Here is a 25,506-nt window from a genome sequence, read left to right as displayed (position 1 = left end):
TCCCGGCCCACCCAGAGGTAAGGGGACTTTTAAAAATAGCTCTGTCTGAGCTCCTGCCCGGTCTCTTGGCTGTCAGTCCTGGGGTGGGGAGGGAGATAAGGGCACCCTCCCCCAATCTGTGAGCCAAGCTTGCCCTGGCCTTTGGACCCAGGCAAAGGCTTCTGAGCCCTTGGGCAGGGGTGGGGGACACCAGAGAACGCTACCTTCCCCCAAGCCTGCCCATCTGTCCCTCCCTTCCTCCCTCCCTTGTTTTCCTTTGGCTCCTCTGGTTCTGTTTGCTCATTGGCCGCTGTGTTCATGGGTTCCCCCAGAAGTGGGAGGGGCCTTCTCTTTCCATCCCTTGGAGCACAGGGAGGCTGTGCCCGGGCCCCCTCCCGCTCCAGGGCAGCATCTCCTGCCTGAGCCCACCCCGCGCAGGAGCCTGCCTGGGAGCATACCCTCGGCCCCTCCGTGTGTTGCCAATTTATTAACAACAAATAAACCAATTAAATGGAGACTATTAAAGAATTTATTTTAAATGACTGATGTGGACCTGACTTTTGTCCGTGAGACCACGTGCTCCCCTCCCCTCCTGAACCCCAAAGAATGAGAAGGAACCCGGTAGGAGCTGCAGACGTGGCGTTTATTCAGGGTGTAGCAGAGCCTGGGGTGGCGAGGCTCCAGCAGGGATGAAGAGAGGAGAGGATCAGGGTGGGGCAAACAGCAGGTGTCCCTCTTCAGAGCCCAGGGCTCAGGTGTCACTCCTTGTGCTAGGGGGAGAGGGGTGCCTGGGTGAGCTGCCCCCCACGCGGAGGGCAGGGTGGGTGCCCCACACCACTCCTCACCTTGGGGCCCAGGGCGTCCCGGGTCCGCACCCGCAGCTTGTTGGCCTGGGTTTCCGCCATGTCCGCCCGCTCCTCTGCGTCGTCCAGCTCGTGCTGGGCCTTGCGATACTTGGCCAAGTTAGTGTTGGCCTGCTGCTCCTGGGGGCACAGGCAGGCCCACTCACCCTTTGGTCACTGAAAGGGTCAGCACCCCCAGAAGGGGCTGGCTTCTCCGGATCCTCACCTCTGCTCCACCACCACTGCCCGCGGCCCTCCTTCCCCCTTGCCAGTACCCACAGCAGGAAGCGGGGTGGGGGGGGAGCCACTCCTTCCAGAGGTGCCCGTGTGCCAGACCTGGCTGGAAGGGGAAGGCGCATGCGGTCCCTTCAGAGACAGAGCTAGGTCTCACGTCTTGCCGGAGCTGTTAGAAACGTGTCTTCTCGCTGGGCAGTGGGGTCACTGTCCCAACCTACACACTAAGGCAACACGGGGGAATCCACGGCCCAGCGATGGAGCAGGCCTGACCGGCTGCTGGCATCCCACCTGGCTGCAGAGCGCCTGGGGCCAGCTGTAGAAGTTAGGTGACCACAGGCATCCTCAGACCCCCGTGCACTCACCGCCTCTTCACACTGACGTTTGTAGCTCTTGACCTTGCCCTGCAGCTTGTCCACCAGGTCCTGCATGCGAGCCAGGTTCTTCCTGTCCTCCTCGGCCTGGGCAGGCAAAGGGGATTCGGGTCTTTCCCAAACCAGGCCAGCTCCAGGGCTGCCCCCCTAGGTGGAGCTGGTCACCCACCTGGTACGCGAGCTCCTTGACCCGGCGCTCGTGTTTCCGCACCCCCTTGAGGGCCTCGGCGTGCTGCTTCTGTTCTGCGTCGAGCTCGGCCTCCAGCTCCCGCACCTGCGAGCAGCCAGCCAGTGGGCCTGGTGCCCTCAGCCTGCCCTCGGGTGGCCCACCCTGCAGGGCAAGGGACTGGGAGGGCCGCACACACCTTGGCCTCCAGCTTCTGCACCTGCTTCTTCCCGCCACGGAGGGTGGCTTGTTCTGCCTCCTCAAGCCGGGCCTGCAGCTCCCGCACCGTCTGCTCCAGAGTCTTCTTCATCTGTTCCAGGTGTGCGCTCGTGTCCTGCTCCTTTTGCAGCTCCTCTGCCATCATGGCTGCCTGTGCGGGAGGAGGTGGCGTGGTCGGGGGTCAAAGTCCCTTCGGGCTCTGCTCGGGGCCCCCACGGTCCCGGCCCAGCCTCACGTCGGTGATGGCCTTCTTGGCCTTTTCCTCGGCTTCCCGCCTTTCCTGGGCAGCCTCCTCCGCCTCCCCGCTCAGCTGGGCCAAATCCACCTCTAACTTCTTCTTCTGGCTCAGGAGACCTGTGTTCTGAGGCGGGGCAGGGCTTTAGAGTCGGCCTTCAGGCCCCCGCCCCGTGCATCCCTGTGACCCCCGTCCTCACCTGCGAATGCAGGAGGCTGAGGCGCTCGGTGGCCTCCAGCAGCTCCTGTTCCGCCAGCCGCCGGCTGCGCTCGGCCTGCTCCAGGGCGGCCCGCAGCTCTTCCAGCTCCGCGGCCAACAGGGCGGCCCGCCGCTCCAGGGCCTGTGCCTGCTCGTGGAGCTCGGCCGCCAGCCGCTGCTCCTCATCCCGCCCCGCCTGCTCCTCCTTGAGTTGGGCCTGCAGCAGCCGCGTGGCGGCCTGTGCCTCCGTGGCCTGGCGGGTGGCGTGGCCCAGCTGCAGCTCCAGGTCGTTGAGATCGCCCTCCATCTTCTTCTTGAGCCGTAGCGCCTCGTTGCGGGCCCGAGTCTCTGCATCCAAGGAGGCCTGCAGGGACTCCACTGCCCGCTGGTGGTTGCGCCTGTAGTTAGGAGGGATGAAAGGAGGGGTCGTGGCCTGCGAGGGACTTGCTTACAGACACGCAGGGAACACTGGAGACGTGAAGCCAGTTGGGGAATAAGTGACTGATCTCTCCCCGGTTTCAAGCCCCTTGTGTCTGCCTGCCTGTTGCCCATCAGAGCAATTTCACAGGCAAGAGTGAGGCCCCAGAGCAGACAGACAGGGACTGAACTCTGGCTCTACCCGCACTGTGTAACCTTGGGCAAGTCCTGTGGCCTCGCTGAGGTTCACCTCCAAACTGTGGACGATAGTCCCCACCTGAGAGGGTCGTGGGTATGGGGGCATTAGGTGTCTGTGCCAGTCCCCCACACAGTGGGGCTCAGCCAACATCACCTGCCCTTCTGCTCTCAGGTGGTTGGGATGGGAGAGGCTGTCGGCCCGGGGAGGAGGGACAGCCCGGCCCCGCACCTCAGGTCAGCACACTCCTCGTCTTTCTCCACCAGTTTCCGGTCCACCTCAGCCTTGACCTGGGAAAGCTCCAGCTGGGTCCGCAGAGTCTTGGTCTCCTCCAGCTCCAGGGCCCCCTGGGGATACAGAGCAGATAGTATGGTGGTGGGGCCGTGTGTGTTGAGAGGGGAGGCCAGGGAGCAGCGGGTCAGTGTCCACCTCGCCCCTGACCTCGGCCTCCTCCAGCGCAGCCTGGAGCTCGCTCTTCTCCCCTTCCAGTGCCTTCTTGGCTTTCTCCAGCTCCTGGATGCTCTTCCCGCTGAGGCTGACCTGGTCTGTGAGGTCACTGATTTCCTCTGCAGAGTGGACAGGGCACTGAGGGGCCACCCCACGGCTCATGCTCCAACCGCATCACCCTGTGTGACCCTGAGGGACTCCCAGTGACCCCAGAGCAGCTCTGACCCTGGGGTGGGTCGTACCCTGCAGGTTCTTGTTCTCCCGCCTGAGCATCTCCAGGGCCTCAAGAGCCTCCTCGTGGCTGTGCCTCAGCCGGAAGAGCTCCGTGCCCAGGCTGCGGGTCTCCCTCTGGGCCGCCTCCAGCTCCCGCTGCATCTCCTCCTCCTGCCGCCGCCGCTCCTCCAGCGCCCGCTCCAAGTGCCGCTGCTTCTTGTCCAGCGCCGTGGCCGCTGAGGTCGCCCGCTCCAGCTCCAGGGTCACGTCCTCCGACTCCGTCTGCAGCCGCAGCTTGGCCTTCTCCAGCGACGAGCACTTGGCATGAGCGGCCTCTACCCCCGCCTCTGCCTCCTGCAGCCGCAGTGCCAGCTTCTTTCTAGGCCACGGGAGCAGACAGGATCTGGATGTGTAGCTGAGCCCTGCATCTCCCCTCACCCCTGACAGCTCGAGGTGCAGGCGCCGTCCCTGTGTGTGGTGACGGCCTGGCCCGCAAGGCACTCACTTGGCCTCCTCCAGTTCCTCGGTCCTCTGGATGGCATCTGCCTCGTACTTGCTCCTCCACTGGGCCACCTCGGCGTTGGCCTTGGACAGCAGCCGCTGCAGCTCGGCCTGGGCTTCAGCCTCCTCCTCGTGCTGCTCCCGCAGGAGGTCACAGTCATGCCGCGAAGCCTGCACGGCATGGGCCAGCGTGCTCTTGGCCTGCAGAGAGCCCAGTGACCTCAGCATCGGGCCGGGCCAGTGGCCCTGTGCCCACGCCGCCTGCTCTGTGGCAGCTAATGGCTGGCCCACCTTGCTCTCCTCCTCCAGCTGCCGCCGCAGTTCCTCCAGGCTCTGGGTGGCCAAGGCCTTCCCACGACTCAGCTGGCTAATCAGAGACTCCTTCTCCTCTAGCAGTCGGCTCAGCTTCCCTGCAGGCCAAGGGGAGAGCAGGCAGGTCAGGTGGGTGAGGGGCAGCACTGAGCCCCGCTGTGGCCCAGCCAAGCCCCCGGCCTCACCACTCTCGGCTTGTAGCCGCCCCTGCTGGGTGCTGGCATCTGCCAGTTGCCGCTGCAGCTCCTGCACCTTGATCTTGGCCTCGCTCAGCTGATCCTCATAGGCCCGGCATAGCTTCTCTGCACTGGCCTGGGATCCGGGGTCAGGGATCAGAAAAGGCTTGTGATTCACAGGGCAGGATCTAGGGCTGCCAGTCAGAGATGGGGACCCGGAGTCGGGACCTAGCAGGCTAGACACGTGCCCAGGAATCAGAGGGAGAACAGAACCCCACGTTTGGGGTCAGAGATTCTATTGCTGGACTATGGCTTAAGAGATGAGTGTCAGAAGTGAGAGAGGGCTGTACTAGTCCCAAGGCCGGTGGGTCAAGGTGAGGTTAGGATATGAGAGTCTGAAGTCGGCCGGGGACACTGGTCAGAGGTCAGCTGTCAAGCTTAGGTGGTACAAAGGTCAGGGGTCAGGGTTGGGTGCTGGGATTAAGGACAGGAACAGAGTCAGGACAGGTATGAGGTCAGAATTCAGAGGTCAAGGACTGAGAAGTTGGAATTGGATACTGGGTCAAAAATCCCCTGGAGTCAGGGCACAGAGTTTAGGAGGTAGGGTTTGAGGTCAGCACTGGTGTGGGGTTCAGGCTGGGTGTCAGGTGAATGGGTCAGGGGTCCCGATCGGGTGTAGGGCCAGGACTAGTATGGAGTCAGATTGGCAGCGGGTGGTCAGGGGTCAGCTGCTGGAGTCAGAAGGGGTTCGGTCAGGATAGGCTGCTAGAGTCGGGTCAGAGGCCGGGATCAGGAAGGAGGCAGACACCTTGCCGCGGGCCAGGGTCTCCACGCTGGCGCCCAGATCGTCCACCTCCATGCGGAGCTCGCTCTTCTCCTTTTCCAGCTTCTGTCGCGCCCGTCGCAGACTGTCCGCCTGCTCGCCCAGCTCGGCCGCGCTCTCCGCCTGCTTGCGCCGCAGCGCGGCCACCGTGGCCTCGTGCCGCAGGGCCGCCTCCTCCAGTTCCCGCCTCAGCCGCCCCAGCTCGGCCTCGTGCTTCCGGCAGCCCTCGCGCCGCCCCGCGGACGCGCCGCCCACCTCCCCCAGCCGCTCGCTCAGCTCCTCCAGCTCCCGGGCTGCTTCTGCCCGCTGCTTCTCCACGCGGGCCCGGGCCGACCGCTCGGCCTCCAGCTCCTCTTCCAGTGCCTCCGCCCGAGACTGGGGATGCGCAGGCGGCAGTGTCACCTCTGAGGGCCTCCGACCCGGGTTTCCGCCCACCCCCGTCCCCTGCACACCTGCAGCTCCTTGATCTTCTTCTGCAGCTGGGCCCCAAGGAGCTGCTCGTCCTCCACTCGAAGGTTCAGCTGACTCAGCTCGGAGTCCTTTCTGGAGGTCACAGGGTGGGCATGAGCCGGCCCAGGGCCTAACTCCCATCCACCTTCCTGGGTCCCCTCTGTACCCGCCCCCAGCACACTCGCTGACTGAGGCACCTCACCCGGAGCAGCCCTAAGTGACCTCATCCCTGTGTTCCCTCTCAAGCCCCGGCCCTAGATCCTGGCCCTTGGTGACCCCCTACACCCTAGGGTTCAACCTCTGCTGTGATGCAGAACCGACTAGAGTCCAGGGGGGTGAGAAGCGGGGTGCAGGTTCAGGAAGCCCCCTGTGGCCAGGAGGTTGGGGCTGAGCCCCGCCCCCCCCCCCCACGCCTACTTCTGGAGCTTCTCCTCCAGCTGCTGCTTGTCCTGGGCAGCATCCGTCACCGACTCCTGCGTCAGTTTCAGGTCACCCTCGAGCTTGCGTTTAGCCCGCTCCATGTCCATGCGCAGCTTCTTCTCTTGCTCCAGGGAGCACTCCAGCTGTGGGCAGGATGGGGTGGGTGGGCTCCACACCGTCCCGGCTGTCCTGGCCCCACCACACAGCCTCTGCCGTGGCCCCGACTTACGTCTTCCACCTGCTGCTCCAGGCGGGCCTTGGCCTTGGCCAGCGCGCTCACACGGTCCTCCTCAGCCTGCAGGTCGCCCAGGGCCTGCTGGTGGGCCTCCTGCAAGGCCTTCTTCTCCTTCGTCAGCCGGGTCACTGACTCGTCCAGCGCCACCATCTCCTCCGTCAGGTTCTTCACCTGAGTCAGGGCCAGGGTCACCACGGGGATGCCTCCCCCGCACTCTGGTCTGAGCGGCCGCCACACCATGTCACAGCAACCGTCCCCTTCGAGCCAGGGAACCTCGGGCGAGTCACTTCATTCTGAGCCTCAACTTCTTCACCCTTAAGGGGTGATTATAGCGTCCTCCTCGAGGGATTAATGAGCAAATGCTCACAAAGCCCTGTGCACAGTGTCCGGCCCAGAGTGAGAGATCAACAGACACCAGCTATTTTGGGGATGCACAGGTGTTTAAGCAGCTGTTTCCTAGTCCTGCCTTCCTCGGGGAGCACCTGTGAGAACCTGAGTAAGCGGCTTACCCTGCTGAGCCCCACTTTCCCCTCCTGTATGAGGGAGTCAATACCCCGAGTCTTTGAACCACCTGGGCTCTTGGGAGGGTTCAGTGAGGGAAGGCACCCCGGGGGACATGGGGCTGGTGGATGACAATCACTAGCATTTGCTGAGTACCTACTGCGGGCGAGGCCCTGTGGCGAGCGCCAGCACAGGCTAGTTACGCGCTGAAGCCTCACCCGCCCTAATGAGGGAAGTGCCGCTATTAACAGCAGCATTTGACAGATGAGGAAACTGAGGCCCACAGAGAGGAAGACACCTGCCCAGGGCCACAGCCGGCCCGGCTCACACCTTACTCTCCGTGGCTTGCTTCTCCTTCTCGGCCTTGGCCAGCATCAGCTCCAGGTCATCAGTGTCCTTCTTGAGCTCTGTGCACTCATCTTCCAGCTTGCGCCGGCGGGCAGCCAGGTCAGCATTCACCTCCTCCTCGTCCTCCAGCCGCTCGCTCAGCTCCTTCACCTTCGCCTCCAGCTGCACCTTGGACTTGATGAGCAAGTGGCAGCGCTCCTCGGCATCCACCAGGTTTTCCTGCTCCTGGAGGGGGACACGGGGAATGGGGCAGGTCAAGGCAGCTCAGGGACACCAGGCCAGGCCCCGGAGAGCAAGTTCATTTGTCCGTGCAGAGGCTGGACACACGCTCAGTTGGGCTCCGGGACCAAGGAATACCGAAGACCTGCTCTTGGCCCTGAAGGCGTTTAAGTGTGGTGGGATAAGGGCTCAGGTAGAGGGATGGACGGGGCAGCAAGAGGGGAACATTAGACAGGCTGGGGGCAGCCCAGAGCAAGGCTCAAACCAGGGCTGTAGCAGAGAAGCCGACTGCCAGCTCTGCCCACACGGGGCTGAGTGAGGGGGAGAGCCCTGCACGGCCACGGAGGGCTCAGTTTCTCTGCCATCACTGTTTCCTCACTACCTGGCTGCATAACGTCTCCTGCTCTAGCAGGTGAGTTTGTGAGCACAGGCCTGTCTGTTCTCCCACCGATGTAGATCCAGAGCTTCCATGGGGCCTGACACTCCAAGTATTTGCTGAAGGAAGGAATGGCTCTGTGGACTTGGTGAGGATCCGGACCCTTGATCTCTACCCTCCGGTTGTTACCGTTGCCTGCTGCCTGGGTTCCCGTGGCCCTCAACCAGAGAAGGCAGCATGCGACTGTCTCGGGGATGGAGGGGAGGGGAGAGCTGGGGAGATGGGGCTGCCCTGTAGCTTTGCAGGAAGCCACGGGGACGCAAGGCGTGGCAGCATTAGGACACATGCATAGACTGGGTGGGGAGGTTGGGAACGTGGGAGGCTGCACACGGGCACAAGCCCACGAGCCTCCGGAATAGGAAGACAGACCCGGGCGAGGCCTGAGCACCCAGAGCATGCCAGGTCCGCCCCGGCTGGGGATCTGGTTATGGTATTTCCTCGGAGCGGCCTGGGGTTCTCTGCGGGGGCTGGGGGCCAGGGGGCACCAAGTCGCAGAAAGAAACCCTGCTCCTCCCCTACTCACTGCCTGCAGCTGCAGGGCCAGGTCATTCTTCTCCTGGGTGACGCTGACGTGCATCTCCTCCAGCTCCTGGCACTTGGCCTTGGCGGTGGCCAGTGCCCCTCGCAGCCCCCGCAGCTCTGCCCGCAGGGCCGCCAGCTCCGCCTCGGCCTGCGCCGAGCGTAGTAGTGGCTTCATCTTGAAAAAGAGCTTCATCCATGACCAGTTCTTGACGGCGTTGAAGGCGCGGATGTTCCACTGGATGGTGAACAGCGCATCCCTGGGGAGGGGCAGCCACAGGTGGCCAGCAGGTTCAGTGCCACCCCTTCATAATGACAGCCCCGATGCTCCCTGAGCACCTACCCTGGGCCGGACATTGCACTGAGCACTTCAGCGTGGGACCTCGTTAACCTTCCCAACAGCCTCTCAAGTAGGTCCTAATCCTCTGCTTTACAGGCGAACTTGAGGGTGAGGCCCAAGGTCACACAGGTCTGCCCCCGGGGTGGGAGCTCAAGAGCCCTGAATGGCCCCTGCAAGTGTCCTGAAGACACCAGGGGCGGTTAAGCCACTGGGCTCTTATATAAGGTCAGACTGCCTGGACTCACATCCCAGCCTCCCACCTCCCGCCACAAGCCAGCAGACAGGCTCCCTCTGCTCAGACACCCCCTCTAGTGAACAGACACGATCATGGCACCTACCTCTCAGGACTGTCCTGTACTTTAACCAAGATAACTTCAAATAAAGTATCTTGCCCAGGGCTTGGCACTTAAGAGTCTTGGGAAACACTAGATGCCCTTATTACTACTCTGGGCCACACTCTGGGATGGCCTGGAGTACAGGCAGGTTCTCTTACCCCAACTTCTGAGGTGAGGAAGTGGTAGCTGGGGGCTGTATGGCACAAACCACAGCCTTGCCCCTTGGGAGGCACGCAGGCAGCCACACGGTGAAATCTGACCCACAGGACGGTATGACAGGGTTCAGAGAGTCTGGGTTCAGAGGGTTCTGCGAGCTGGGGGACAGTGGCTGTACTCCCGCATCACCCCCACCCCCTTCCGACACCCACCTGCCTCCAAGCAGGCGCTGGTACTCGAGGCGCATGAGGCGGCCCCGGCTCCGTGCCTGCAGCAGTGTCAGGACCTTGGCCAGACACTGGTCACGAAGCTCCTCCAAGACGCCTAGAAGCCCAGCCTTGAAGAACACCTGGGGTGTGGGTGGTAGGTGTAACCCTCAGTCGCCTGCGTGACCCCTGCAGTGTGACTGCCCACATCCAGTCCAGCGCCCTAATTCCCTTGTGCCCTGACCTTGGTATGGCCAAACTGGTACTGGGTGTGGTCGATGTTCAGCGAGGCCAGCAGCTTCTCTGTGGCCTTCCTGCTGTCCATGAAGGTGTCGTCTGGGATGGCACTGGGGTTCAGGATGTGGTACCTGGGGGAGCGGGGAAGGGCTGGAGAGGAGGGTGCTGGGCAGGGAGCCGACGACTGAAGAGGCTGGCCCCTCAGAGGCCGGAGCAGAGGCTCCAGAGGGGCACCCCCTGAACAGGCTGGCGGGGGACGGCCTTGTGACACTGGAGGACTGGGCATACCCGGCTTTAAAAGCTTGGGTAGCATTTAAATGCATTCGGTAGTTAAGTTCTTTAAGAGCCTGCAGCATTTACAGAAGGCATACAGCACTTTTATAATTTTTTAGTTTATGATTTTTAATAATTTATCATTTTTTTCAGAAGGCCAAAAAAAGTAAAGAAGGTGATGTGTTACAGCATATCACAAACTGAAGAAACATTTGGGAGAGAATTCTAATCAACAAGAGCAAGGGTTCTGGCACACCCACTTCTAAAGGGGACACACTTGCACATGTGTACAGGGCTGTGTGGGTCAGGCTGTCGTGACCACACTGTGAAGGCAAAACCCTAGAAACACAAAAAGGCCCCTTACTAAGGGACTGATGAACAAAGCACGGTTCACTGGATTATGGGATATTTTACTGCCATAACAAAATGGATGCTGCTGCATGTGTCATTACATTTATCCAAAGCCCTAGAATGTACAACACCACGTTCCATTACACCAACTGTAATGGAAACTATGGACTCTGGGTGATTAGGATGTGTCAGTGCACGCTGATCAGCTGTAACGAATGTCCCACTCTGGTGGGAGATGCTGATGACGGGGGAGGCTGTGCACGTGTGGGGGCAGGGGCTTATGGTAAATCTCTGTGCCTTCCCCTCAATTTTGCTATGAACCTAAAACTGCTCTAAAAAAAGAAAGTCTTAATTTAAAAAAAAAAAGGATGATGATGCAGACTTATGTCTATTAATAAGGAACAATCTCCAAGACATATAGTTACAGGGAAAAACACAGAGAACATGTGCGTGTGCACCCATGTGTACAATATTTGTATGGACACACAAGTATAACGGTCAGCGTGGATGGCCCCGGTTACTTCTGAAGGGGGAGGGAACTGTGCACGATTGCAGCCTGACAAAAATCAAACCTATAAAGGGAAGGCAGAGGGGCTAACAGCACGGACTTGGTGCCAGCCATTACATAAAGTCTAGTCCATGTGAACCCTCATTCAACTCCCAAATCTACCTCCAGCTCTGCCTGCCCCCCGACCCTTGAGCTCCAGACTAACAAATCCCATCTCCCCCTCAGCTTTCCTATCTGCTGGAGACATTTCTTTTTTTTCCAGCCATGCTGTGTGGCTTGTGGGATTTTAGTTCCCCAACTAAGGATCGAACGCCCAGGCGCTCAGCAGTGAGAGCGCGGAGTCCGAACCACTGGACTGCCAGGGAATTCCCTGCTGGAGACATTTCAAAGTTGACATGTTCAAAGTAGAGCTCAATCCACTCTCCTCCTACTTCCCCACAAAATTTTTAAAATCCTATCTTGGTTTCTCAGTAAATCTACCACCAACTCCCCAGTTGCTCAGGCCAAACAACCAGAAGTCACCCTTGTCTTTTCTTTTTCTTTCTTATTCCACATCCAATTCATCAGTAGCAAGGCCTGTTGGCTGCACCTCCAGTATTTACCCTGAGCCTGTTCACTTCTCCCCCAGCCCACCGCCCACCCCCAGGTCTCAGCCATCAGCATCTCCCACTGGGATACCTTCTGGCCCCCTCCCCAGTCCCCCTGCATCCTCCTTGGTGCCCTTCCATCCCCTCAGGCTGGAGCTGGGGAGGAGCCAGGGCTGGGGCAGGGAGACACCCACCGTTGCCGGAAGTCAGCGTAAAGCAGCCTATTGGGGAATCCTTGTCGGCAGATCCGGATCCCCTCCAGAACCCCATTGCAACGCAGCTGGTGTAGCACCAAGAAGGCATCCATGATCCCTGGACATGGTGGGGGTTAAAGGAAAAGACAAGGAGTTCAGGCACAGGGCTCACTTTGAGGCTGAGCAGGCCCTGCGGAGGGGGCAAGACCCAGCTTCCAGTCTGCCCTGTCCCCTCCCTCCAATGTGCCCCCATGCCACCAACCCACCCTGGGGTGACTACCTGGGGTCTTGTTCTCATTGGGGACAATGCAACGGACAAAGTGGGGCTGTGTGGCCCGCAGGTTGGTCATCAGCTTGTTGAGGTTCTCCTGGGGGTGAGGAGAGGGGAGAAAGCACAAGAGGGCAGAGAAGCAGAATTGGAAACCGCAGTGGATGAGCCCCATAAGGACTGCGCAGTAGGTGCCTAAGCGTGTCTCTGCAGTGCTGCCCTTTCACTCTGCTCCTTGTGACCCTTTGCCCTCTTCTGTTTGACTGGGTCCCCGTTACCATCACCAAAGTCTTCACTCCCCCACCCAATCCCCGTGGCTCCGGCCCCATCCCCCGCAAACCCTGCCCAGGCAGCATGGGGACGGGAAGCAGCACAGACTTGCTGTGATGTTCACGTGGAGAGGAATTAAACATCACTGCAAGTCTTAACGGCCGCCCGCCCAGGGTGCAGGGGACAGAGCAGGGAGCCGGGACTGGGTGGAGGTGGCAGGGTGAGGGCCTGCACGAGGCCTAGACTGGGCTTCACCTTGTGTAGCTGGGACACCGTCTGGAATGATGCTGCCTTCCTACGCTTCTCTTTCACCCCAGACTTGAGGGGCTCGGCTAGGAGAGACATGGGACCAGTCACTCCAAGGGACATCCCCCTGTGAGTCCCCTACAGAATCTCATCCCTCTGTACTCACTAGAGCAGGAGCCAGCATAGTTCTCGTAGAGAGTAGCCAAGAGCTTGTTCTGCGACTTTTGGAAGATGGGGATCACCGTCTCATTCAGTGGATCCTTGTTTTTTTCCAGCCAGCCCACGATGCTGTAAGGCACCTGCCAGAGACCAGACGGGGGCTGAACCGAGGAGGGGGAACCCGGAGGAGGGAGGAGAGAGGTCAAGAGCTGGGGTTTCAACAGGCACCTACCACGCCCGCGTAGTGGACCACCTCAAAGTGGGCCTGGTATTTGCGCTTCTTGTCAGGCCGTGGCTGCTGGAAATTGGGCGACTTCCCCGCGTGGTTATCATACAGCTTGGCCTGGAAGCTGGCATCTGAGGCCTTGGGGAACATACACTCCTCCTCCAGAATGGACAGGATGCCCAGTGGCTGGGGACAGGGCACAGCTTGAAGGGCCTCCATCAAGCCAGCCCATCCAGGCTGGGCTGGATCCCCATTTCCTGGAGCCCCTCCCTCTGGGAGCTTTCCCAGACCCTCCAACCTCAGCCATCTGCCCTGAGGGACGAAGAACTGACCTGCACCCAGGAGCCCTGTCTTCTAAGAAAGAAAGTTTGTGGTTTGGCTTCCAAGCCCTTTCTGCCCAACTTGCAGCTCTGAGTTGTTCTCTTTACTTATAAGAAGTGCGCAAACTCAAGCCGGCATCCGTGGTCTCACACTCTCACACGTGGTACAGTCAAAACAGGCAGTTGAGTTCAAATTCTGGCTTCCTCACTTAGTAGCTATGGGGCCCTTAGACCTCTCTAAGCCTCAATTTCCTAACCTGCAAAATGGGGAAATGAATACTTTCATTGCTATTATAACAGCAAAAGCTGTCAACCACCTAAATGTCCACTAGTAGGAGATTACAGAAATGGATGAAAATCATCTGCTGCGTGAACTACTGTGCCTTCTTCAACAAAGCACCATGCTCAAAATACACTCCCAGAGAAAAGGTAGGACGAGAAATGCGTCTGTGTTCATAAGAGAAAAGAGATGCCCAGGATAAAGGACTGGGAGGAAACAGGTTGTGGTAGGATTGGGGGACACATCTTTTCTCCTTTATTTCTGATTTTTCAATTTTTCTTTGATTTTTTTTTCTTTCTAGTCTTTGTACAATAGGGAAATGCATATAATGTTTTATAGACAAATAAACAAACGCCCTGTAGTTCCGGACAGTTTTGAGGGTCCAAAGAAACTGTGGCTGCAACAGTGCTGGGTTGCACGCTCACACACACACACTGCTCACCAACACACAATCACACTCAATCTCCAATACACCTAGTCACACACATGCACACATTTCCATTCATACACACGTTACACACACACGTGCACAGCCACGCTCATACATGCACACACACATGCAGGCTTGCACACGCTCACTCACACACAAGTGCACATTCATTTCTGCTCACCCACTGCTCCCATGCCTTCCCTCCCTTGCAGTGACCTGGCCCCAGGCCTCACCTTCTCGATGAGGTCAATGCAGGGCTGCAGGTCCAGGCCGAAGTCAATGAAGACCCAGTCGATGCCCTCCCGCTTGTACTCCTCCTGCTCGAGCACAAACATGTGCTGGTTGAAGAACTGCTGCAGCTTCTCGTTGGTGAAGTTGATACACAGCTGTTCAAAGCTGTTAAACTATAGTGGGAGGTGCCCGGCTCAGCAGACCTCCTTGTAGATGGAGACAAGGAGACCCACAGAGAACAGGGGTGTGCGGGAGCTCACCCCGCCTCCAGGCAGACACCCAGGGCTCCTGTCCCCACCCCCATGGTCCTCCACCCCAGAGAGAACAGAGCCTGGGGGTGTGGGCCTGCCCTCACCTCAAAGATCTCAAAACCGGCGATGTCCAGGACGCCGATGAAGAACTGACGGGGCAACTTGGTGTCCAGTGTCTGGTTGATCCGTGACACCAGCCACCGGAACAGCCGGTCATAGGTGGCCTTGGCCAGAGCCCCCACGGCAAACACCACCTGGAGGCGCAGGGAGGCTGCTCTGGGACCTGGCAAGGAGGGGACCCTGCCCCAGCCGTCCGCAGGTGGGCCCCGCCTGCCAGCCGCTCACCTGCTCCACGCTCTGACCCTTGGTCACATACTCGTTCCCCACACGCACTCGGGGGTGCAGAAGGCCTTTGAGGAGGTCTCCACTGCTGACCCCCATCAGGTAGGCAGCCTTGTCAGCACCTGGCAGGGCACATGGGTGAGATGAGGGGGAGGAGGCCAAGAACACGGGTACGTGGGAGCTCTACCGGCCTCAACTTAGGGTTATGAGAGGGAGGTTGGAAGAGGTTAAGTTCAGGGTCAGCAAACTGTACAGCTCAGGAGGGTGAGGGTCTGGAATTGAGAAGTCAGGGTTTATAATCAGGGCCAGGTTAAGACTGAGGTCAAAGGCTGTGAATAAGGCTTAGGGTTAATGGTCACGGACTGGATGCTGGGATCAGGGTCAAGAGGATGACCAGGTCAGGCCAGGGTCAGGGCCCCTCACTCTCGGTGCCGTCGGCCTCGGCCTGCTCGTCCCACTGCTTCTGCTTGAATTTCATGTTGCCGAAGTGCAGGAGGGCCCCCACGACCTTGTAGCAGGCACACTTCTCATCCACGCTGAAGCCCAGGATGTCCATGGCATGCTGGGGGTGGGGTGTGGAAGGCTCAGAGAAGTCTGGGCTCCTCCAGGGTTCAGCCGAGTGAAGGGCACTGGACCTGCTCCCCCAGGTTTCCTCCCTTCCCACCACAGACATACGTCAGTGGCCATGAGCTCCTCCCCGTCATTCATGTGGTCCACAGTGATGACGCCCTGGCTGCAGAAGTGGTAGTCATAGGGGTTCATAGACAGAAGCAGCATGTCTGGGGTACAGGGGGCAGAGAAGGGCAGGTCGGCTGTGTTCACCCAGCTCTCCTCCGTCTCCCCATCCCAGCGTGGTGGATCCTGGGAGCCAGCCTGGCAGGAGAGTGTAGGGCCCTCCCGAGACTTTGTAGCTTGAGTTTGTCTCCTCGACTCCCACACCCATGGCTTCTCTTTCTTTACAGTTCTGAGAAATGAGCCTCGGTCCCTATGTCTCACTCATCTTTTGACCATTCCACAAGCCACCCCTATGGCCCAGACCCTGTGCTGGGTGCTGCGGCCCAGCGAGGACCAGATTCTGCCCTGCCAAGAGAGGGGAGCTGGGCCTAGACAGGGCCATTGCTCCCCACTGGTGCTAGGTGGGGCCTCTCTAGTGTCAGGACAGCAGGAGAGACAACCTTGCCAGGGCAATGGTGCTAAGGGGCCCATTTCCTAGCATGAGGAGGAGAGGGCTCAGCAAGAACTGGAAGTCCCAGGAAGGGGGTGGGTGGATAGAAGGTGCTCTGGGTCTCCAGGAAAGAAGGGATGTCACAGACCCCAGAACAGTGGGGGAACAGGTAGCCCAGGGCCTGATCTGATGGGGGCCGGGACAGGGCTGGGCAGCCCAACTGCCACCCAGACCTGTGGGTTCTGTTTCCCACCCCATCTGCTTCTGGCCCTCACCCTGCAGCTCTGGCTTCTTCCCCGAGAGGATCTGGTAGTAGACGTGGTAGCCTCGCTCACCAGGCAGCTGGAAGATCACCCTTGACTTCTCCAGGAGATCTGGGGAAAAGGGAGGTGCTGGCCTAGTTTCTCGAGTGGGTCACCCCACTATGGCTGAGGCGCAGGGAGGAGGTGTCAGCAAGGGGCCGGGGTGTGTGTCGAGGTGCCATGTCTGCACACATGCCAGCATGTGCTGAAGGGTGTCTCTCCATCAGCACACGTGTCACGGTGTGGGAATGCATATGTTTGTACGTCTGTGTGTCTCTGTGTGTGGGTGTATTAACGTAGCTGTCTGTGTATGGGTCTTGATTTGCCTATTCTTTCATCTGTGCTTTCATTCCACCATCCACAGACCACACTCCTTTCCTCCAGAGCACTGCTGGTGTGTCAGTGTGTCCACCGAGCAGAGCCTCTGTGTGTTTGTGCATGGGTCGGTCGGGGCATGAATTATGACGTTCCCGCCTATCACCACCTGCCCATGCTTATCCATCAGCATCTGGCCATGCACCCCAAGATGGGGAGCAGTCAGCGTGGGGGCCCCTCTATGCATGCAGCCTGGGTACCTGGTGTCTATGCAGCAGGTCTGGGTCAGGTGGGATGGGCAATGACCCCAGAGAGGCATTGAGGGAGGCTTCCAGGAAGAATGGGGACTCGAGGTGTAGAGATGAGGCCACGGCAGGAGGGGCACAGGCCTGCCCTATCGAGCACCAGAGAAAAGACTGGGATGGTGGGTGAGGGGAAGGGCCCAGTCACAAGGAGCCTGACTGGCCAAGTAAAGATTTGGGTCTCCATCTTAAGGTGATGGGATCTGGAAAAGGTTTTTAAGCAGGAATGCGATGTGGTCAGATTAGTCTCTAAGAAAAGATCACTCTGGCTGAAAGGAGATCCAGCAGAAGAATGGAGAATGGAAGACTACATGGGGGCTGGGGGAATGTTCCAGGTGAGAGGTGAGGTGGCCTGAGCTGGGCTGTAGCCAGGGGATGAAGAGAAGCGCCTGGGACAGGTGGGAGCCCCAAGGACTTGATGACAGACACTCAGTCTGTCTGAGCGGAAAGACTCAGGCCTGGGCCTGTTTCCCCATCCTCACCCTCCCCCACCCTCTCCTAGACTCACAGCTGTCAATATCCGCGGATGCCAGCTTCCCAGAGGGACCAAAATGAATGCGGATGAACTTGCCCTGTGGGCAGAAAAGCAGCCTCAGTTGGGTGCCCAGCCAGCGCTGCCCTATTCGTCCAAGGCTCCCACCACCTTGTGTCTCCCCGCGACAGACCGGGCTCCACCCACACCCGGCTCTCCCACTGCAGCACTCACGAAGCGGGAAGAGTTGTCGTTCCGCAGGGTCTTGGCATTGCCAAAAGCCTCCATGGCAGGGTTAGCCTCAATGATTTGATCCTCGAGGGTGCCCTGGTGGTGGCGGGCCAAGGGCTCTGTCAGCCCGTGGTCCCGGGGTCTCGGCCCAGCCCAGACAACCTCTGGTTGGGAAGGGGAGGGGGGGTCCCCAGGACCTCATAATTGTTGCCTGCCCCACTCACACCAGCCCCATACCTACCCTGGTCTTCGTGGCCAGAAACTGCCGGGAGGAGAAGGAAGACAAGTTAGAGGCTGTGAGGTGTCACCAGGCAGGACCGGGCAGTGGGTGGCTAGCGGGACAGTGAATGTTAGTCACCCAAATGTGTACCCCCCACCCCGACCCCTCATGCCCGACCCTCCAGGGACTGTTAGAAGGAGAAATGCTAGAAAGTAGAGCAAACATGGCCCTAGTCAGGGGCTTGAGGCAGGGGCTGCGTCTGGGGGTCTCCTATTCACAGCCCCCCCAAGCCCTGTCTCTGGCCTCCTCCATATCCCTTCATTTCCCATGCCCTAGGAAGCGACCCTGCCCCAAGCCCTAGAGGTTCCTGACTACAGTCTACTCCCCTTTAGAGCCCAGCTCAAATGCCCCTTCCTCTAGGAAGGCTTCCCTGATGCTCTGAGGCTGGAAGAGACCTCTTCCTGCCCAAACCTTCTGAGCCCTCCCCTCCCTCTATGACTTTCCTTCTTCCCACTACTCCTCTGTACTGTGGTGAGGTGCGTTTTCACCCTCCCCTCCCTCTATGACTTCCCTTCTTCCCACTACTCCTCTGTACTGTGGTGAGGTGCGTTTTCATTGTACAGTTGTTCACCGACTATTATTCAAAGTAGCCCTGTCGGGTGCACATTATTAGCCCTAAGTTGCAAATGAGGAAACTAAGACTCAGAGCAAGAAAGTGATCTGCTCCAGATGGCACAGTAAGTCAGGGGCAGAGCAGACACTGAGCCCAGGCATCCTGCTTTCCACGATGCCCGAAGCCACCCATATGTCTCATCTAGAGGGACTTACTGAATGGAGGGGATCCTCCCCCCATTGCTCTCCTAGCCTCATCCTTGTCTTCCCTCCTTTTCCCTTTCTTTCTCTTCCCTACCCTGGATCCCAGCAGCCTGGGAAAAAAGGGAGAAAAAGGAAGGAATAGATTTTGGAGTGACAGGTGCCATGCCACCTGTCCCATGCCAGGGGACTGTGGTTATTCACTCACCTCCAGGGAGCCCAAGACTTAAAAATCCCCCTGAGGTATTGCTGGGGAGACAGAGGCAGGAGAGAACTGGCAGGAGCCCCTCCCCCGAGCTCCACCCCACACATTCATATCCAGGGCTTTTGAACAGGGCTCTCTTTGGAGATGTGGTCAATTTGGGGGCCGAGGGGAGGGAGGTTGATAAGGCTCTTAAGCGCCAGCACCCATGGCCCTTGCGGGGCAGCCTTTCTCTCTACCTCCCCTGCCTGACAGCTCCCCCCAACCCCAACTCCACAATGCAGGGCTCCTTTCTGCCCAGGTGCCCCCTACCCCCACCCCTCCCAGCTGCATCCCTGCCAGCTCCCTGCCCTCCATTCCTGTTCTTGGACCAATACCCGACTTTCTGTAGCATCCTCAGAGACACTTTGGGAGTTGGGAAAATGGGGTGGGGGGGAGGGAGGAGAGAGTACCAAAAAGTCAACAGCAAAAACAAAACAATAAAAACAACCACCACCACACCAAAAAAACAAAACTGAAATAAAAAGAAAACACAAGAAAATCAACTGGGAAAGTAGGAAGAGGCAAAAAGAAAAAAAACTTTAAATGGAAAGAAGAAAGAAAAATGTCCCAGAACAAACGCAAGGCTCAACAGGACCAGGAGTAGGGGCTGTGCAGGAGGAGGCCTTGGGTTTCTGGAAAGAAAAGGCAACCCATTTTGGGGTAGGGGAGCACACACAGAGCTCTGAACAGATGGCCCTTGGGGCTAGGAATGAAAGTTGTACCTCAAAAACAAAAACAAAACAAAAAACTGGCTGCCCCATTGTTTCAGAAAATTTCAAAAACCACAAAGAAATCATGGGGTGCAAAACTGCCCCTTAACCTTGGCTGTTGGGAATGCCAAGTGCCCTTGTCTCTGGCTGAAACTGCTTGTTTGATTAACAGCAGGTAACTGTATCTTTGGTGCATGAAAACTAAGAAAACAATTACTTCTTGGTAAAAGCAGCCTACCTGGTAAACTTTTTCAAAATATGAAGGTCATGATGAAAGGGAAAAAGTACATAAAATGCTTAGGAATAGCAATGTGGTCCCACCCGCTGTGTTCCAGATGGGAACAGTGAGGCAAGCCTGGGACCACGTCATACAATGTGACAGAGAATGGCCACAGCCTCGCTGGTCGAGCCTTGCTCAGGCCAGAGTCTGCCACCAGGGTGGGAGGCTCAGGCAGGGCTGGAGGCTCTGGGGAATCAACTTTTTAAAAAGAAAAAAAGAAGAAAAAAAAAGGAGAAGAAAGAAAAGAAAAACAGAAGCAGCAGGGAGCAGCGCCCGCGTGGGCGAGTCTTACGGCCTTCTTGCCCAGCCCGTCTCCCAGGGCAGCGACGATGGCAAAGTACTGAATGACCCGCTTGGTGTTAACCGTCTTACCGGCCCCCGACTCTCCCCTTGGACGACACAAACATGAGTCACCAGTGTCCATCTGGCTACTCTAATTCCTCCCATCCCCCAACACCCTACCCCTCAAGCAGGGCCCCTCTGCCCTCCCCACACCCAGCTACCAACTCAGGACGCACACCTCAACTCAAAACTCCTGAGATAAATCAGCCCTCAGAATTGTTTACAAAACAAGCGAACATAGACCATCCCAGTGAGATGAGAAAACACATTATGATGCCACTGTTTACTGAACACTAACTTACTGCCAGACACTGGGCCAAGTGCTTTACCTATATTGGCTCATTTAAGCCTCAGAAACCTGTAAGGCAGGCACCATTATCATCCGCTTTTGATAGATAAGGAAATGCGGCTCAGAGAAGTTATGTAGCTGTTTCTGCTGTGTGCCAGGTACAGACATTAACTCACTGACTCCTATAGCTCTGTGTGGTAGGTAAGTAGGATTGTTCTGTCTTTTCTGATGAGACTCAGAGGCCCAAGCACACCAGCAGGAAGTGGACCCGTGAGAACTTGAATACAGGTCTTTCTGGTTTCAAAGGTCTTGATCTTCACCAGCAGGCTGCAGACACACACACACACACACACGAACGATGTCCATATTGGCTTGGCTGGATATAAACTTGGTATATAAGAATTCTACCACTTACCAGTGAAAGCAAACAAAGGATTAGAAATAAGATTCAGAAATACGGAGACAGTAAGAAGGAGGAAAGGGGTCTCCCCACTCCCCTTGAGCGAGAATCAGAACTCCCAAAAGATCAAGGTGGGAGAAGATTCCAGGCCCTAGGGACAGAGGGTATCAGGGCTGGTGATCAGTCTGGTACCCCCTTCCTGCCCACCACCCATAACACATCTGCCCAGAATAGGGGGCAGAGAAAATGCTCTAATTTAGTTTCACCTGGGACACTGACTCCAGGCGGTAAAACCCCTGCCCTAAGCACTTTGTATTCAACCTTGGGAAATGATTTTAGTTCCACTCTCTTCCTGCCAGATGGCCAGCATTTCCCACCCCATCCCCAGAGCCCCACACTCACGTGATCAGCATGGACTGGTTCTCTCGGTCTGGAAGAAAGGGGAGGAGATAGACAAGTTAGCCAAAGTGAGGGACCAGCCACAGGTGGAACACCTTGGGTATCCTTGGCGCTGGGGCAGCCCCTCCACCACCCAGGGCCAGAAACGGCAAGGACCAGGTGGGACCTTCAGACTTCAGGCCAACTCCCACTCAGAGAGACAGAAGGATATGCTAGAGTGTCCAACAGCATCAAAAGGAGGGCAGTGCAAGTGGAGGGAAGGGGGTCCTGGAGCCGGGGGAGGGGCCTCGGGTGGGGGAGAGGAGTCAAGGCGGCCCTTACTGCGCAGCATGTCATTGTAGGCGTTATCTGCCACCGCATATATGTGGGGCGGGGCCTCCGAGCGTCGCTTTCCCTTGTAAGCGGCTACCACGGAGGCTGTATAGATCGGGAGCCATTTGTAGGGGTTGATGGTGACACAGAAGAGGCCCGAGTATGTCTGAGGAGAGAGTGTATAGATAGGTTGTTGGAGGCCAAGTTCCCATCCCCAGGCTCTAGCCCTCGCAAAACTGTGACCCTTGCAAAATCCCCCAAGGAGCTGCTTAAGGTGCGATGCCACACCCTTTGTGGCCGCCCTAGCCCCGCCCTAGCCCTTACTCCTACCCACAGCCCGTGGCCCCTTCACAGCCCCATTGCCCAGCCTCTGTGCTGCTGCAGCTCCGCCCCTACACTGTCGTAGCCAAACCTCCAGCCCTACCTCTAGCCCCGCCCCAGCCAGTGGCCCCGCCCACACAGGCCCATGACATCACCCTACCCTGCCTCTAGCCCTGCTCCCCACTGCACACAGCCCCGCCTCTCACTGCACACAGCCCCGCCCCTTCCCCCCGTTCTGTCCCCACCAAGCTGTGCCTCTTGCCCTAGCCCCGCCCCTGCTACTATGGCCCCGCCCCCACCACACACAGCCCCATCCCACCCGTGGCCCCTCCCCGGCCCATGGCTCACATAGATCATCCAGCGAGTATAACGCTGGCGCAGGTTGTGCAGTACGGCTGCCTCGTTGAGGTGCGTCATCATGGCCATGTCCTCCAGCAAGTCGAAGCGGGGCGGGTTCACGGGCTGCAGTTCAGCTTCACGAACCGTCAGCACCTGCCAGGAAGGTCGTATAGTGGGGTGACAGGTGGGCAGGAACAAACTGACCTCAGCCTCTCACTCCTGTACGCTCCCAGACACCCTTTCATCATCCAGAGCACACTGGCCAGGAGCTACACCCGGGAAGGCAGAGGAGCTAATTCCAGGAAAAGGGGGAGCCAAACCTTCTGGTCTTTGGTCTCCACGTTGACTCTGCCCCCAGTAGCCTCGGATTTGACCTCAGCCTCCACGTAAGCATCCTGTTCATCAGGTACCCAGACCCGCTTCTTCCCTGAGTTTTGGGGAGAGCATGGGGGTTTTGAGAAAGGCTGACACACATCCAGGGGTTGGGGACCCAGCTGGGGTTCCCAGATCGTGTCTACACAGCTGTGCCCCTCCTAGGAGCCCCTCTGTCAGGATGCAGGAGTACCCAGAAAAGATCCTTCCAGACACAGACTCCCGGAAGGGCAGAGCTGGGAGGGTCCCTAGAGATCTCAAAGGATTCCCTGACTGAGGTTACAGTCCCTCACAGCCCTGGATTACACACTTGGGTTCAGATTCCTGCTTCTGTTGTATTTGCCCTGTGACCTCAGGAAAATCCCTCATTCTCTATGGGCCTGTCCCTGAAAGGTAAAACATTATGGGCATTTCCTTAGTTCCCATATGGAGCAGCCCTCAATATCAGGCACTTAATTCTCAGTGGGTTCTGCCTCCCCCATTTCACTGAAGACTCAAACCCAGGTCTTGTAAGTCTGTCTTATGCTCCTTCCTGCCTGGTCAGCTGGCCCCAGAGCTACAGGGAGCCCATATTTCATGGCAGTTAAAGGCACAGACTCAGGTGTCCTGCCACTTACTAGGCAAGTGCCTTAGTCAGGACCAGCTCCATGACTTGCAGGCCCCAGTGTTAAAATGCAGATCCTCTTGTTAAGAAATTATTTACAGTTTCAAGGTGGTGATAACAGAGTGTTAAATCGAGCATGAGGCCCCTCTGTGGCTGCAGAGGTTGCACACCCACGAAGCTGGCCCTGGCCCTGGTCTCCATCTCCCCAGGTTGTTGAGATGATGCATGGAAAGTCATCTGCTCTGGGCCTGACACACAATAAGCACTTGATACACATTGCCTATTGTTATTATTGTCCTATGAGCAAACTGGGTCATAAATAGTAGCCTTTATTCCTGTCCCTGATAAACAGAGGCTTTGGCTCTATGGAAAGCACTAAAAATAACTCCAGCACAGGTTTTATGGACATGTGGAGGCAGCCTGCACACATACCAATCACTCTCATCTCAGAAGCTTCAGGCTCCAGCCACAGACGGCAGCTCCAGGAGGTGGGTGATACTGTCCCATTTTACAGAGGAGCAAACCGAGGCTTGCTCACAGACATACAGTGATGTACACAGGCTCCCTGGGATTTTATCCTCAGGGCTAAAGCTTTCAGGCCAGAGTGCTCCTTCAGACCTGAGCTGAGTGCCCCCCTCCCCACTCCTGGTCTGAGTCCATAAGGGCTTCTCTGTAGCTGTGCCCCACTCTGCCCTCACTTACCATCCCACAGGACAGTGTGCACCTTCATCTGCTCCTGGTAGCCCTGGCGGAGGTAGCGGGCAGACTCCCCAAGTTCACTCACATCCATCATGGTAGTGGCACTGAGAAGTGGAGGATGAGATCTTAGAGGTTCAAGGCAGTCCAAGGCAGCAGGCACTGGAGGATGACAGGGGAACTGAGGGACCAGGGGCCCCAAACTGGGGCATGATCGAAAAACCCACAAGACCTAATAGTAGGTGATTCCGTGGGGCTCCCCACTTCAGCCTCCCTGGTGAGGCAACACACACACACACACACACACACACACACACACACACACACTCTCACTCTCTCTCTCTCTCTCTCTCTAACACCAGAGTATCCTCTCCCACAGAAATGGAGAGACTTGTGCCAGCCCATAGGCACCCTCACCCATCAGCCTGTCTGCCCTCCCTTGGGCTCCAACTCCAGCCCTGATCACCCACCTCAGCACCACGGTGAGGGCTGGGAGCTGGGCTACCCCTTTTATTGCCACCGTCAAGGTCAGCGGAGGAGAGCTATGTCAGCAATCTCCACGTGTCACAGCCCCCCCTGCCTGGCCACAGGACACAAAAGGCAAATTCCCTTTTATCTCTACCAGCACGGCCCCTGGGCTATTTTTACCTCCCATTGTCAGGGGATCACAAAGGCAGATAGAGACACTCACTCCACTCAGAGGTTGAGATTCAGACCGACAGGGGCAGGGACAAGGCAGGGAGAGATTTGGGAAGACTGAGGTGCTGGGAGAGAGAAACTGAGTCACAGGGAGCCTGATACACCCAGAAAAAGGTCCACACCCCCAGAAGTGGAGAGCAAGGAGACTCAGGGAGGGCGACCACAAAATGTACTCTGGGACTATTTGGTCCAACCCTCTTTACACATCCAGAGAAACTGAGGCCCAGGGAAAGGAAAGCGCTAGCCAAACCTCACAGATAAACAGTGGCAGAGACCGACTCAAAAAGAGAAGCAGAGACACTAAGGCATCCCTCTCCAAGCACCTGGATGCTGTCTCTTCCCCACTTCCCCTCACCTCTATCCCTAGTTCTCTGAGGTCCCCTGGGGAAATTACACAAGAAGAAAACCAGACCTAGGACCATAGGCATAAAGGAATAATTTAGCTGAAGAGGAAGCAAATTGAGGAAATTTAGACCAATCAGGAGCCCCCTTCATAATGACATTTAAGATTCACAGGAAGCCAAGTTCCCACTCTTAGCCCCCTCCTGCACCCTACTCACATCAGGGGTTCGGGGTGCTGACACTCAGTCTGCCTTCAGAATGTGTCAGGGCACTTCCAGGCTCTCCTTTCCTGTCACCCCATTCAGGCCCTGGTGACGCCACAGAATCTTGGAGTCAGAATATCAAAGGATCCTGGAACCTTCAACACTGGACACAAAGAGGTCCAGAGCCAGGATTCCAGCCAGACATTAGGCTGAGCTCACAAAGAGAAATCCTCTGCACCAACAGGTTACCAATTCCAAATATACAGACATATCTATATTCTATAGGAATAATTTCAAAGATACATTTTCAACCATAAATAGTTCAAAACAGGCAAAACTAACGAATGATGATAAAGTGAAAGAGTGGTCCTTTGAGGGAAAGTAACAACGAGAGGAGGCACAAGAGAAGCTTCTGGAATGCAGGAAACACTCTATATACTAAGCTGGGCTGTAGTTACACAGGT

At 57.5% G+C, this 25,506-nt stretch overlaps 1 protein-coding gene across 1 annotated transcript; it reads right to left on the bottom strand.

The window, feature by feature from the left end:
• Nucleotides 1-737: 737 nt before the first annotated feature.
• On the bottom strand, nt 738-24,310 carry MYH7B (myosin heavy chain 7B). Its single transcript, XM_065893287.1, has 42 exons — nt 24,269-24,310; nt 23,805-23,960; nt 22,447-22,553; nt 22,136-22,279; nt 21,476-21,632; nt 21,158-21,185; nt 20,017-20,113; nt 17,699-17,719; nt 17,461-17,553; nt 17,263-17,326; nt 16,111-16,209; nt 15,346-15,449; nt 15,094-15,232; nt 14,674-14,792; nt 14,433-14,582; nt 14,080-14,250; nt 12,823-13,002; nt 12,598-12,730; nt 12,441-12,517; nt 11,928-12,015; nt 11,648-11,765; nt 9,742-9,865; nt 9,504-9,640; nt 8,465-8,720; nt 7,269-7,511; nt 6,432-6,608; nt 6,200-6,345; nt 5,785-5,875; nt 5,318-5,707; nt 4,519-4,645; nt 4,313-4,431; nt 4,026-4,222; nt 3,550-3,899; nt 3,302-3,426; nt 3,092-3,207; nt 2,249-2,645; nt 2,050-2,175; nt 1,795-1,965; nt 1,599-1,703; nt 1,421-1,516; nt 825-962; nt 738-749 (listed from the first exon to the last, which is right to left on the bottom strand). The coding sequence occupies exons 2-42, from the start codon at nt 23,893-23,895 to the stop codon at nt 738-740; spliced, it is 5,823 nt and encodes a 1,940-aa protein (XP_065749359.1). The 5' UTR covers nt 23,896-23,960; nt 24,269-24,310.
• Nucleotides 24,311-25,506: the final 1,196 nt, after the last annotated feature.

This window comes from Phocoena phocoena, chromosome 15 (genome assembly GCF_963924675.1).
Source record: "Phocoena phocoena chromosome 15, mPhoPho1.1, whole genome shotgun sequence".
Taxonomy (NCBI): domain Eukaryota; kingdom Metazoa; phylum Chordata; class Mammalia; order Artiodactyla; family Phocoenidae; genus Phocoena; species Phocoena phocoena.
The sequence above is the reverse complement of the archived record's forward strand: the minus strand, read 5'-3'. Positions and strand labels throughout refer to the sequence as shown.

Coding starts and splice junctions, on each gene's coding strand:
- MYH7B (XM_065893287.1), bottom strand. CDS start 23,895: ATGATGGATGTGAGTGAACTTGGGGAGTCTGCCCGCTACCTCCGCCAG. Junction 12,518..12,597: donor CTATGCTGGCTCCTGCTCTA/GTGAGTACAGAG, acceptor TGTCTCTCCTAG/CCGAGCCCCTCAAGTCTGGG. Junction 6,609..7,268: donor AGCAAGCCACGGAGAGTAAG/GTGTGAGCCGGG, acceptor GCCCTGACTCAG/GTGAAGAACCTGACGGAGGA.